Here is a 14,554-nt window from a genome sequence, read left to right as displayed (position 1 = left end):
CAAGCGCCTGGTTTTTTCTTACCATTCATGTCAAGATGTGTTTCATCAGCTAAGAAAAACTGATTTAAGGCTGGTTATGACAAACTATATATGTGAAAGCAGGAGACAGAAAAGCTAGAATTTTAAGAAATCTTTGCATTAGGTGATTTTATTCTTGACAGGGAGAGGGAAGTGGATTTTGGATGTGGTTTCACAGTGCAGAACTGGTGTCTGATCTGTAGAAGGTTGTGCTTCCTCTCCTGAGCACCCTGGCTCGAAGTATTTCCATCTCTACCCTGAATGCATTCAAGGAACATTTATAGGTTTTTATTCATATACTAGGATTTTCTTTCAATTCATATCATCATTTCATATCATCTTTACTCTCTTCTCTTGCATAGTTAGTGATCATACATCCCATTTTAGCTGAGCACGCCAGGCTGATTTAGTCATTGCTTTAAAAGAAACACTTTCTGCAACCTGATTATCCTAGCAAGTGGTTACTTGGCTAGAATCACAGAATCCCAGACTGGTTTGGGTTGGAGGGGACCTTAAAGCTCATCCAGTTCCAACCCCCTACCACGGGCAGGGACACCTTCCACTAGACCAGGTTGCTTGTCTAGACATCTTCCATGTCTATGCGATGGACTGCAGGGCTGGAACTCTCAGAGCATCCTGTCTTTCATTATAAAATCCTCCCATGGATACGGCAACTCTCTTCCCGGTGCCTTTGGGTCTTTTGAAAGAGAAATTTGCTTTTGGTAGCAATAAATGGACCTCAAAAAAACCAGGACATGCCTTTTTTAGGCCTTTTGCACATAGAAAGGGCATTGCATCTGACTGTACAGTTATTGGACTCCCAGTTTTAAACTGACTGGGTTCCTCCTCACTAAATGAAGATTGAAAGACAGTAGCAGTCTTTTCCTTTTTAAACCACACATGCCATTTGCATTCTTGTTTGGACATCACCTTAATTATTGTATCAGAATCTTCACTTCATTGATGGATCTGCTCAGACTTTTTTTTTTTCATGTACTTGAAAAATTCAGTATCAGTGGTTTCAGGAGGGGTGAGACCCCCACAACACCTGATGACTGCAGAAACCTGCTCTAGCCAGGGTCAAATCATCACTTGGGTTTTCACACTGGCCATATTGCCTTCTCCACTTGTACACTGGACTTTGCCACCATTTTCTTCCTAGTTTTGTCCACAGCCCAACCTTCACCTCATGCTAAAGGCAATGTTCTCACTTCAGGATTGATGCAGAGGTCAGTGATCCATCCTCTCTGAGCAGTGCATCTTGCATTCAAGCAGTAATGGTTTCATTGGATACAAAACACTTGGATTGAGGATGGTCTTCATGAGATATAGCTACTGCTCTTTTTGTTGTGTAATTTTGGAAAATGACTTGAGAAGATGAGGTGGGAGCAGAATGTAGGTCTGGGAGCCTGTCTGTGTTCATGGTACAGCAACTGGAGCAAGATGTATATGTGACCATTGTGTGACTGCTGGAGAAGATGGAGCTGGACAAGGGAGTGAAAGGACCTGGAAACTGGGGATGTCTGTGTGTGTGTATATGACTCTAAGGGCAAGGATGAGACCACATGAGGATCTGGTGACTAGAGGGACCAGGGAAGTCCCAGACAGCTGCTGGGGAGATGTTCGAGTCTGGGGTTGACCAAGACTGCCTGTGTGTCTGTGCACATACATGTGTAGGTGTCTGTAGGCTTGAGGCACCTGGGAAGACGCCTGAGATCCAGGGTCATCTGAGTGCCTAAACCCAGCTGCTAGAGGCATCCATGCTCCACCTATGCACGTGTAGACATTCCCCCTAACTCAATCTCTCCCCCTAACAGTCTCTTGAAGTCAGTGTGTCTCATTCTGAAGACACAACTCATTCTTCTCATCCTGAAGTCATTTTGTCAGGGACTGTAGCGATAGAACAAGGGATGATGGGTTAAAACTTAAACAGGGAAAGTTCAGGTTAGGTGTAAGGAAAAAGTTATTTACAGTGAGGGTGGTGAGGCCCTGACACAGTTTTCCCAGAGAAGCTGTGGCTGCCCCATCCCTGGCAGTGTTCAAGGCCAGCTTGGACGGGGCTTGGAGCAACCTGGTCTAGTGGAAGGTCTCCCTGCCTGTGGCAGGGGATTGGAACTGGATGAGCTTTAAGGTCCCTTCCAACCCAAACCAGTTTGGGATTCTCCTTGGACAGATAGTGTTGGTCACAACTTGGAAGATTGGAGGATGAAACAACAAAAGCACCTTTTGGGATTGGGAAGAATTAATTAATCAGCAAAGCTATGCCAGGATGTTTCATTGTAATAATCTCTTTTGTGTTTCAGCCCTGGCCCAGTGTTTCCAACCTGGCCAAGGATTTCATTGATCGTCTACTCACGGTGGACCCCAGTGACAGGATGACAGCCCTTCAGGCGCTGAAGCACCCATGGGTGGTCAGCATGGCAGCCTCTTCCTCCATGAAGAACCTACACCGTTCCATCTCACAGAACCTTCTCAAGAGGGCATCTTCCCGCTGCCAGAGCACCAAGTCCGCTCAGTCCACCCGCTCCAGCCGCTCCACCAAATCCAACAAGTCACGGCGGGTTCGGGAACGAGAGCTGCGTGAGCTCAACCTGCGCTACCAGCAGCAGTACACTGGCTGAGCACTGGGCTGGGACCTGCCAGGCATCTTCACACGTCTTCTCTGCAGTGTAGGTGTGCAGCATCCACACACTCAATGAGGAACATCTAGGTTCCTCCTTCTCTCCCTCCAGGTGTCCCCCGCCATGAGGAGGTGTCCTTACCATGAGGAACCTCGTCATGGCTATTACCCTGCAAGCGGTGCCACGGGGGTCTTGTGTCTGAAAAGGGGGAGCCCTTGTGGCTCAGAGCACAGCTCAAGAGTCTCAAGTAATACATAAATTAAGGAGTCACATGGGGAGAAAAGCTCTTTCTGTAGTCCAGGAGCTTGGTTGTTCATAGTTAGTTATTAATTCCAGAGCATTAAGCTTCTCTCACTTGCATATAAAAAAAGAAGGAATCACTTTAAGTGGATGCACACACACCTTAAGTGTTTGCACAGACACATGTGGGTGTGTATCTGGTTTGAAAATGATATGTACACAGAGTTGGAGCACGTTTAGTCTGATCTGTGGTGCCTTGGTAGTGAGGCTGGTATGAATCATAGCATCAGAAGTAGGATAGCTCTGATTCACTGGTGTGCTGCCCACCAGCTCCTCGCTGAAGTGATGCCAGTTTTCTGGGATGTCTGGGAAGCTGCGAGGTTTCCCCAAGGGCTGCCATCCACCTCACAGCATTGAGGGATTACTGGAGTCGCACCAGAGCTACTGTGCAATTTGGGAACAAATCTGAAGTGCTGTGAGCTCAGAGCTTGGAGTCTGGCTCCTTTGATCTGAACAAAGGGTGCTTCTGGTGGAAGGGTGGGAAGATGATCATTGTCCTGCAGGAACTTAATGGTACACAGAGAGATGTCTTTGGCAAGGCAAGATTTTTGGAGGTTCCTTGCTGTCCCTCTTGAATTATCCTTTCTGTATTTGCATCAAGACCAGTGCCTCCCAGGCAGCGTTTGTTCTTGCCATGACCTGCCCCTGTCATACGTGTTTTTTGCCCTTCAGACCAGCATTACCAACCATGTCACTTCACCTTTAGTGGTTCCAGGTCTTGCTCTCTGTCTGCAGGTTTTACAGGGCTCCCCTGCTTGCATGCCTACTCTGCCCTCGTACTGCCATCGCTGCTCTGGAACAGTGAAGTGGTGGTGGGAGATGTTGGGATAGCCATAGATGGCTCCATAGCATCAGGGTAGGGGTTTGAGTAGTGGAGGCCCAGTCCTGCAGTGTCAGCAGTGACAGTACCCTGGAGAGACAGTGCATGAACACTTTAGAGCTGCTGGGGGTGACTTAAATTCAACAGGAAAAAGCTGCCTTTCAGTTTTCTTGGGCTGCATGGATGCTGTGGAGGCCTCTTGTGAAGGACCTTGCAGGGGAGGTGGAAGCTTTAGAGCGGAGCTTTGTGCAAGCCTGCTGAGAGACCTCCCCAACAAGTTAGAGCAGCACACTGGGGCTGATGGCACAGTGTCAGGGTAGATTTGGCCTCTTGTGGTACCAGAGACAAGACCTGCAGTGAAGGAGAATGTTGGGCTTCGAAACTTTTCATATGAAACCCTATGGTTTGCTTTATGCTGTGCACTTGGAAGTGCTTGCTTGGCTCTGAGCTGGAGATGCAGGCTATGTGAGCTCAAGGGCTGGTGAGCACGGCCTCTCCACCCGAGACTGATGTCTGTACCATCACATTTAACTGTCTGCAAGGTTTTAAGTGGTTGGTCGCATCTCCAGGGAGCTTCAAGAGCAGCTCAACCTCAGTGGGGGAAAATTGAGTTTGCTGTGCTAAGATGGGCTATAACCACTGTGAGCACAGCTTGTGAGCCTAGGCATGTGATGGGGAATACAGCAGAGGACATCTGAGGACAGGAGCTGTGTGTAGCGGTGGTGAATTCCAAATCCTTTGCATGGTTTTGCGTATTATTCTTAGAACTGTGCGTCTTTTGCAGGCTGCCCTTTCTCTGAGTAGCTATCCTAAGCGTGGTCTTTCTTCCATCAGCTTTAGCAGATACCACAGAATTACCTAAAATTGGGGATTTTTTCAGCTCTGTGGATTGCAAAAAAAAAAAAAAGTTTCTTCAGCTTCTTTTACCTTCTCACATAGTTTTTCCCTGGTTCATTGTTATGAACTGTGAGCTGGATGTGATTTCTGATACCTGACAAAACAGGCAGCTTGCCTTGTCTTGCTTCATAAACAATTCAGTGCCCCTCAGATGACTCTCCAAAAGCAGCAACTATGCTACAACAAGTAGCAACTGGAAAATTCTTCTTTCCCTGTATGTTGAGAGATGACAGGATGCTCTCAGAGGGCTTCTGGCTTTGAGCTTGTCTTGGAGCATGACGCAGGCACTGTGCTCCCTTTTGCCTCCTGGGTGCTCTCATGGCCATCCCCAGATTATCTTGCATGATGTGTAGCCTTAAAAGAGATGTTTTGCCTGTGTGAGAAGGTCAAAAGTGATGAACTGAGCCAAGATTCTAGAACCGGAGACTCTTCCCTTTTAACCATTAGGCTGTCAAAATGCACAGGCATTGTACGGGTGTCTACCCATACTGCTCCTTTGTGTGTTCTCTTGTGGGGTGGGATCCATGAAGATGGAGATGAAGTCAGGATGTTGAACTCTGCTTTGACCGGGCTTGTTTCTCCACCTTCACAAAACAGAACAAGAATCTCATCTGTATCAGTTTTTGCTTTGTTGCTCTTTTCAGCAGTTGGTGGAAGGAGGAGTTCACAGTGGTGTCACTTGAGGTGATTTTGGGGTGGAATATGTTTTAGGAAGCACGATGTTGCTATGTAGATTCCTGACAGTGTCAAGTTCCTGTGATGATGGTCATAAGACTGCGAGGTGAATTGGCAGAAGGGAGGATCCTTCACTGACAGGAGCAATACTGGAGAGCTGCAACCCATCTCCTTGAGATGTGGAGATGTTTGGTCTTCAGGCATCCTGCTGCTAGGGAATTGCACCAAAGAGGAGCAAGTCCATCCCATAGGGGGCTTTGACTTTTTTATAAAGATAACTCTAATTATTTTCACAAATGCAATGTGTTCTTATTTGCATGGAAAAATCAATATAAACGTGGGGAAAATCTGTATGGGCTTTCCTTAGATCATTTTATTATAACACTGCTGGCTCAATCCCTCTTCTTTTCCTAAATTCAGCATTTTCAGGACCTCTTGTACCCAGACAATGACATGTGTGGGCAGAGGTGCACTAGCAGAGAGCTCCATCCAACTGACCCTTGGAGTCCTTAGTGATCTTTCTGTTTTCACTCTATCTGGAAAACTGGGGTGGTCCAAATGCTGTCGTGCATGATCCAGCTTAAGAGCAATTTTTCTGGTGCTTTTACCCTTGCAGTTACGTGGCACATTTGCAGCTGGATCAGAGGGGGCACACACAGGCAAAGTGCTGTGGTTTTGAGCCATAGTTCAAGTGCCTTCAATCTTCTTCTAAGAAGCTCTTCACTGTGAATTACCTTGGTCATGTGTCTTCCATGTATATTCCACAAGAGCATCTCAGTGCTCAGTTTATCTCAAGTCTCAGGAGTTTACGCTTTTCAGGAGTGCCTTGTTTGGGGATTTTAGAAGCTAAAATCTCTCTGGTGTGGTTTTTTTTTTTCCTGCTCTTCCATTAATTTTTAGATCTCCTTGTTTGGCTCTTAATGGTGGTTCTGATTTGACTGGCAGGGTTTGGGGGAAGACTTCCTCTGCTGCTGAATTAGCTGTGAGGAGTCAGGTAACAAACACATGTTCCAGCCCCTTACTGAGTTGCAGCTTCGTATTAGCTGGGGTGCAGATCTCCTGACTGCTTTTGGTCATGCAATGAAAATGAAGCTGGAATGACACCTAGTGGCAAATTGTAGTGTGTCCATGTACAGCCCTCTCCTGGTTTCCTTCCACCGTTTCTGGGTGACATGCTCCTACAAAGAGGACTCTGGGTTTGGTGTGCTGAGTGATGGTCATGGACCACACCTGCAGTCCTCATGTTCAGCAACCTTCTCAGCATGGCACCATTTTATCCTGAAGTGATACAATGATCTTGAAGAGCAATTAGACAACATAGGAGTGAGCATGTGCACCCACTGGAACGTATCTACCCCCCAGTGTCTCAAGGAGATGCTCACCAGCACCTTGCCTTGGGGAGGCATCTTGGGGGACACTAAGAGAAAGAAGAGCCTAAAGACACCAAGGCTGGAATCACTAGATTTTTGACTTTCTCCCATCATGAGACGCTATGGTGCAGCTCAGGGTGTTGCTTTCCAGCATATTCTATTTCAGGGGAATGCAGTTGTAAGGAGCAGAGCGAATGACGGTTGATTGTCTTTTGGAACTTAGCAGAACTGTGTAAGACATCCCCATCGTTTTGCCCTGGGAGTTTGGCTGCTTTCTTGGGGAAGAAGTTTATGGCTTCAGAGCATGTGGCCTGTCAGATCCATGTTTTTTATATACTTTTTTTAAGGGTTATTGGAAAAGAATGTGGAAAGGTCTTCCAGAAATAACATTAGGTGGTCTGCAGACTTACATTCAAATTTTGAATACATCATGTATTTTTTTCTGCATTTTGCTAAAACAGCAGTTACTTGTCCATGTTTGATTTATTTCTCACTCTTCTCAGGCTTCTAAAAACCTAACATGTCAACCAAGTGGTGGTAGAAACCTCCGTTCCTTCAACCCAGGAGAAGTCTGTGCTATTTGGTGCTGAGCTTGTGAGCATCCAGAGGCTCCTGCCAGTCCCTGGACTGCATTGTTCTTGGAAATGCACAACTGTATGTGAAGGCTTTATAGCCGTGATTGGAGTGCAAGCACAGACAAAAGGGCTCTTACCTGGCTCTGGTAGTGTTGTGGAAACCAGCTGCAGGGTGGGGACTGTGTTACAAATTTATGTTGAAAATTATAAACCCTCAAACTCTTAAATTCTTTGGAATTTGGTTATTTTCTTCTTGTAGTCTTTTTTACTTTGGTAATTTACTGCTCAGTTTCTCAATTCTGTTTTCTATGTGGGTGTTTGGCTGAAGTACTAATACGGTCAACTTTGATGCAATGCACAAGCTGGAACAGGAGGCATGGGCAATGTGACCACTTGGCAGCAGCTCTGGATTTGGCTCTGCAGGAGCCATGGTCAGTCCTGGAGCGAGATAAAAGCAGCTGTACAGTGTTCTGCAGGTGTGAGAAGGCTCTCTTTGGGGGCTCTACAGTGCAGGCTTAGCAAAAGATGGTCGTGTACAATACAGGACAACTAGTGTGTGGCTGTTAATAAGCCTCTTATTAGACTGCATGGGACCATTCTTATTTTAAGTGATGATACTAAAGATTTGGAGGGTTTAAGGTGAGTTAAATTGAAATCTCAAATGTTTGACTTAATTCACTTTTCTAAATGAAACACAGAGATTGGCTTTTTTGGAGGGATCACACCCTCTGGAGGAGTTGGCAACCTGTTGTCTGAGCAGCAGTGGGAGCCCTGGGACTCGCAGGGAAAGTGGCTCTGTTCTGGCCCCTCACCAGCTTGGCTTTATCCTGGAAAATACCACAAAGTGCCCATGCCACTTAGTGCCAGATGACAAGTTGCCTACACCACTCTGGGGAGGTTTTTGATGCTTTTTTGACTGCTCAGTCTCCTGTTTGAGCCTGGACAAAGACCACAGCTCCTGGGTACTCCAGAGGCAGGTGCCTGCATGTCACTTGTGCTTTACTGTGCAGTGTATTTGCCACAAAAAGAAATGTGAGGCAGAAGGATGCATGGTGGCAGTGGCATCATGGAGCTTGGTACCTTCCACCCTTGGTGTCCCTTCGGTGGAGGGAGCTCTGCCTGCATGATGGCAGTTCTTTCTTCTCCCACTGTCCTCCCCTGTGTGGTGATTCCATGAGTCCCTCGTGTGTGACATGACTGTTGTACTGTGTTTGTCTGCTGAATATGGAAGAGATCTGTGGCCCTGGCCAGGTGGGTTGGGAATGAGGAGCTCGTGTGTGGGTGCCCAGATGCCATGAGTTTTCCTGTTGCCTTTCACTATGGAAAGACACCTCCCAGGACGCTGTTGGGCTGGAGATCTGCCAGCACTCACTGTTATTTTTGGTTGCTGAATTTCCGGTACTGGCTTGGAATGATTTGGAAGTAATTCTGGTCACATCCTGTTGATCTCCTTACAGGGCTGTTTCGAGAAGCAACCAGTTCTGTGACTTGCCTTTTGAGTCTTTACCCTGAAAACTGTCTTGTTAGGATGAAGTCTGAACCTTTGTAATTAATCTGTAATGTTACAATTAGTGTGTACAGAATTATTTATTTTGTGTACTCAGTCTGCTAAACATGGAAGTGTATCTGTGTACCCCATTGCCCTGCTGTCATTACATCTGCCTCATAGAACCAGAAACTAGGTTGGAAAAGACCTTGAAGATCATCAAGTCCAACTGTTCCCCAGCACTGCCAAGGCCACCACTGAACCATGTCACCAAGTGCTTTGCCTTCAAGGTCTGTGAACACTTCCAGGGATGGTGACTCCACCATTTCCCTGGGCAGCCTGTTCCAATGCCTGAGCACCCTTTGGTGCTTGGGGAAGAAATTGTCCCTAACATCCAGTCTAAACCTCCCCTGGTGCAGGTTGAGGCCGTTTCCTCTTGTCCTATCACTTGTTCCTATCACTTGTTCCTTTGGAGCAGAGACCAGCCACCTCCTGGCTCCATCCTCCTGTCAAGTAGTTGTAGAGAGTGATAAGGTCCCCCCTGAGCCTTCTTTTCTCCAGACTAAACCCCCTTCAGGTCTCTCAGCCGCTCCTCATCACACTTGGGCTCCAGGCCCTTCACCAGCTCTGTTGCCCTTCTCTGGACCTGTTCCAGCACCTCAATGTCTCTCTTGTAGTGAGGGGCCCAGAGCTGAACACAGGATTCAAGTATCCATGCGTTACCATGGGCTGATTTGCTGCAAGGAGCCACTTTCTGGGCTGTGAATGATGGTCTGGAAAGGCAGGAAGGAGCTGCTCAGCCCTCTTCTGTGTTGCACAGCAAGAAGGTACCAGAGTGCCCGTAAAAGAGTTTGCTGGGGTCTTAAATGCAGCAGCCTCAGAAGGTGCCTAAGGGAGACCTAGTACAGGGCTGGGATGTCTACAGGAATGCTCTGGGGGAATCTGGTGCTCAGCCACTTGCTGAAAGGCAGGGTTTGGAGGCTGAGCAGGCACCTGGAGACATTTCCTCCCCTTTTCTTCGGCTTGCAAGGTGGCAAACTGGGCCAGTGGAATACCCTGGTTCACCCCCAGCAGCTTGTGATCTCCCCAGTTCCACTGAGCAGCTTCTGGGGACCAACAAGGAAACCTGCCACTCCAGTGAAACATGCACACCCCTTTTCAACTATCCCCTCCTGGAAAGGTGAGTTCTCATGAGCAAGGGACCCCATCCCAGCAGCAGCAGGGGGGTGACATTGGCAGAGGTTTTATATCACATTCTCATCACTGTTAAAGAAAAAACCACCCTCTGCCTCACTCTGGGACGGTCTGATCCTGCTCCTCGGGACCAGATCTATTTCGAGCTGCCAGGAACCAGGTTTCCCTTGGTGTGTGTTCCCATGTAAGTTATGGGTCTAAATAGCAAGCAGGGAACTTTTAAGACCCTGTGTACACATCGGGCACCCACCTCCCCCGGCAAGAGGAGCTGCAGCTCCACAGGCCTTTCCCTGGTAGGACTGTCTGGTGCTGAAGACCCTGCACCTGGATCAGTGAAGAACCATCACAGGCACTTCACCCACCCTCAGTGCTGTGGTGGTCTCTGGGCTGGTGCTGCCATGAGCAGCCCTTAAGCTGCATCCAGCCCTCCTCTTCCTCTGACTGGGCATCGTGTCCTGGCTTCCCCCCTTTCCAGCAGGTCCAGGTGGGCATCAAGCTCCAGCTCTGTGAAGTGCTGGGCTTCAGGAGAGGAGAGGGGGTATCCCAGACTCCCCATCATCTGCATCATGAGAGGAAAGGAGCCAGAGGCAGTGCTCGAAAATGCTGACACTTTATTCCAAAGTGGATTGCCTTGCTCCCAGCTCTGCTGAGCTCCCTGTGCTGGGAGCAGCCACCAGCAACGGTATCCCTCCACCACCGGCTCTAAGCTTGAATAACGCTGTTGATTCAGTTTCAGAAGTGGCTTACACGGGTGTAGGCAGCTGGTGTGTTGACATTGCAGTTGCTACTACCCCAGGAGACAATGCTGATCAAGGTCCAGAGGCCCCCATCCTGGTATACCAGAGGTCCACCAGAGTCACCCTGCAGAGGAGACACCTCCTGCTTAGGGGTCCCACCACATGCTCCAAACTGGTTCTTGGTCCCCTGGACATGGAGCTCCATGTCTCTGGCTCTGTCCATACAAGGATGAGGAGGAGGAGCCCATGAGCCCTCCTCTTCTTCTGGCCTCCCTGTGCTGCAGCAGGAACAGCTCCTTACCTGGCAGAATGAGGCACCGACACTGCCGGCACAGACCATGGAGCTGGTGATCTTGCTTCCCCAGTACTCGGCGCACTTGCTGGAGGAGGTCAAGGGCAGGGATACCTGCTGTAGGCTCTCTGCCAGCACGTAGGCTAGGGGAAAAAAGCACCATAAAACACCCTGGTGTCAGCAGCTCTTCTGGGGCCTTTGGGAGTGTACAAGGCACCCTGGGCAGCACCTGAACACACAGGTGCTGCCATGCAAAGCGCCTTTCCATCCATGCCAGTGTATTCCTTCTTCCCAAGAAAATGCCCCATCCCTGGCAGTGTTCAAGGCCAGGTTGGATGGGGCTTAGAGCAACCTGCTCTAGTGGAAGGTGTCTCTGCCCATGGCAGGGGGTCAGAACTGGATGAGCTGTAAGGTCCCTTCGCGCTCAAACCATTCTGTGATTCCATGATTCCCCAGGAGAGATCATCTTGGCCAAACAGCCCCGAGCAAGGACAGGCTTGTGAACATTCACAGTTTGCACCCATCCACATCCTGAGCACACACCTAGACCCATGCTTGCACCACCACACAGGTATGCACACTTGTACGTGCCAAGACAGGGTTACACACTGCCCAACTCCCTTACCGCACATGCAGACAAGGTGTCACCCCCCTAATTTGCCACCAAGCACACTTGGACCATGCAGGGCCCTCCCCACAGCTGCAGTTATTTACAGTTGACACTAGTGCATCCTCAGCTGATGGTGACACACTGGAGGTTGTCGGGCAGATGCAGGTCAGCGGGGGGCAGGCAGACAGGGGACACGCGGGGTCCCAGCTTGGCAGGTGAGGCGAGCTTCAGCAGGGCGATGTCATTGCTCAGAGTGTAGGGGTTCCAGTTGAGGTTCGTGATGACCTGCCAAGAAATACCAAAATGTGAGAGGGGCTTTGGACAAGGGCCTGTAGGGACAGAACAAGGGGGAATGGCTTTAACCTGACAGAGGGGAGATTGAGATGAGATCTTAGGCAGAAGTTCTTCTCTGTGAGGGCGGCAAGGCCCCGGCACAGGGTGCCCAGAGAAGCTGTGGCTGCCCCATCCCTGGCAGTGTTCAAGGCCAGGTTGGACGGGGCTTGGAGCAACCTGGTCTAGTGGAAGGTGTCCCTGCCCATGGCAGGGGTTGGAACTGGATGAGCTTTAAGGTCCCTTCCAACCCAGACCAGTCTGGAATTCTGATTCATCCCTGCCCTCCAAGAGCAGCTATTTTGCAGAACTGCAGCCCCGTCCCAGCACCAGGGTCGCCCAACTCACCCTGACCACATTTTTCACTTGAACAGAGTCAGCCCTGGAGGTGCAGTCATATCCCCCAAGGATGACGACATGGAAGAGCGGCCTGCAGAAGGGACACATGGCAGCCAGCACCTGGGGTGGGAGCAGCACTGGGAACATGCTGCACTGAGTGCCCAAGGGAAGCCACCGTGGGGCCAGCCTGGGAGGAAGCCCCGGGCTGCTCAGTTCCTTGAGTGCTGGCCCTAAGGGCTGTCCCAAGTGCCACTTTGTGATGCCCAGCACGCCCCAAGACCCTGGTGGCACCAGCATGGGCTGGCCGGACATTGCTCATCACTTGAATTCACAGTGGGCAGCGGTGACGACCCAGTTCTTGTTTATCAAGGAGCCACCGCAGAAGTGGGATCTGAAGCGGTTCTGAGGAGGAAAGAAGGAGGAAGAACTGGGGCTGGGCAGGCTGAATTCCCTCCTGAACTGGGGGACAGGCAGAGGGTGTCACAGAGCCCCTTGGTGCCTGGAGGAGTCAGTGCAGTACCTGCAGGGAGACCTGCCAGGGCCATGATCTGGGCACCGCGTTCTGCCCGTTGATGATCCTCTCAGTGTGGTGGAGCGAGGGGCTGATGCTGGGCTCCCCACAGCCTGCAGGAGAGGCAGATGGGCACAGGGGTGACCCCAAAAGCTCAGGGCTCACTCCCAGGGGCTGCCAGTGCCAGTGTAAGTGGCTCTATGTCACCATCCCTGGGGTGCCTCGGTCCTGCTGCACCCCAAGGACCTCCCCACAGCCATCAAAGCTCTTACCTGAGACGGTGCTGGCAAGGGCCAGGCAGGCAACTGCCCACAGAAATGTCATCCTGGGAGGACTCGGCTGTGCCACTGGGGCCACCAGCTTTATAGCAGCCAGGAGCTGCATGGCTTGTAACTGGGCAGGGTAAAGTCCCTGCTGTGAGGACCTGGCCAAACCCAGCACCTATCCTGTCCCATGCAAGTGGGGACGTGGGAACGAGCTGTCAAAAGCACTGTGGGGTGCTTGGGCTGTGATAGCTGTGTTTGTGATGTGGAGCACTGCAGGGCAGTGCTGGGGGCACACAGCTGGGGTGGCAGTGGGGCTGGGTGTGCTGGGACAGGTGCCAGTGCCCAGGCTGGGGGAGGTCACCCCATCCCCTGCCCTGTTCACATCTGCTGGCACTAGAGCTCTTTTCCATGTGAGCCCTGGCCTGGGATAGCGCCTGTCCCAGCTGGATGTTCCCAGGGCACAAGGACAGACCATGAGCCATGGCTGGATGCAGGTGAGCGTGTCCCAGAGTCAGTGGGGCAGCTGGGGTGTGCAAACGCCTTCCCCAGGCAGGCAGGAGATGTGGCCAGAGCTGTAAAGGCACTGCAACCCCCAGGGAGGATGGGGACACCTACCCTGGACACGGGGGTACACAGTGTCTAATCACCCCTGGGTGATGCTCCCGTCGTGGTACCCGGAGCAGGGAATCATCCCTGGGGTGATGCTGAGCACTGGGACAAATCCCTGTCTCCCCTCTGTGCCACCCATATGCCCTGTCCCCTGCCCTAGTGCACTGGGGAGCAGAGCCTGGATGCTGGTGAGTGATTGCTGAGCTCAGGCCTTTATTTCTGGCAGTGGTGCCATGCAAGGAGAGCAGGATGTGGCCTGCCACAAGGCAGGAAACGTGGAGGTCCTACAGGGTGCTGCAGCGGCAGGATGCAGGAAGAGAGACAAGGCTTCGCTCCTGATCTCCACATGGCACTTCGGGAGGACATAACAGATGGCTGGACAGCAGTAGAAGATGGAGGAAGAGCCAGTGCCCAGGGCAGTGCTGCCCGTTATGGAGGAAGCTTGTGACAGGGGGATGCTGAACACCAACACAACAGTCTTGGACTCAAGTCCTGTCCTGGATGTTGGCAAAAGAGCCGGGCCAGGAGCTGGGCAGGTCAGAGGAACTCCGAGCTGTCCCTTCACACCAGCAAGGACAGGGTTGACAGCACTACCCCAGGCATTGAGACTCCCTTGTGCCCTTCTCCTCTGTGTCCGTGAGCCACGATGAGCCGGCCAAGCTGCTCTCCACTGTCCATACAGGGCCCAGCCTGGTGGAGCAGCAACAGCAGATTTCTGGGTTGAGCCAAAACAGAGCAAGTCATCCTGCAAGCTTGGGTCTAGCAAGGCTCCAGCGTGCCTCAGAGCTGAGGTGGTAACAGACTCCATGGTGGGATGTGCTGGCTCAGGGAGTTGGGGAAACTCAAATATCTTTAGCCCCACGGAGACATGGACTAACCCCAGTGGCAGACTCCTGTCCTGTGC

General features: G+C 50.7%; 2 protein-coding genes across 2 annotated transcripts in view; one reads left to right on the top strand and one right to left on the bottom strand.

The window, feature by feature from the left end:
* PSKH1 (protein serine kinase H1) overlaps positions 1-8,907 on the top strand; it is a 46,649-nt gene extending 37,742 nt beyond the window's left edge. Inside the window, exon 2 of the mRNA XM_080637559.1 lies at positions 2,322-8,907. Within this exon, the coding sequence (XP_080493685.1) occupies positions 2,322-2,639 (318 nt within the window). The 3' untranslated portion in view covers positions 2,640-8,907. The remainder of the gene's footprint in view (positions 1-2,321) is intronic.
* Positions 8,908-10,678: 1,771 nt separating this feature from the next.
* Positions 10,679-13,099, bottom strand: CTRL (chymotrypsin like; the record flags this gene model as incomplete). The annotated part of the gene is made up of 7 exons (XM_080638372.1): positions 10,679-10,817; positions 10,995-11,128; positions 11,724-11,880; positions 12,274-12,355; positions 12,587-12,666; positions 12,785-12,888; positions 13,048-13,099. The coding sequence occupies 7 exons, from the start codon at positions 13,097-13,099 to the stop codon at positions 10,689-10,691; spliced, it is 738 nt and encodes a 245-aa protein (XP_080494498.1). The 3' UTR covers positions 10,679-10,688.
* Positions 13,100-14,554: the final 1,455 nt, after the last annotated feature.

The sequence above is a fragment of the Psittacula echo genome, assembly GCF_963264785.1.
Source record: "Psittacula echo genome assembly, chromosome: Z".
In the NCBI taxonomy this organism is placed as follows: Eukaryota; Metazoa; Chordata; class Aves; order Psittaciformes; family Psittacidae; genus Psittacula; species Psittacula echo.
Note: the sequence above shows the minus strand (reverse complement) of the source record. Positions and strands in the feature narration are given on the sequence as shown.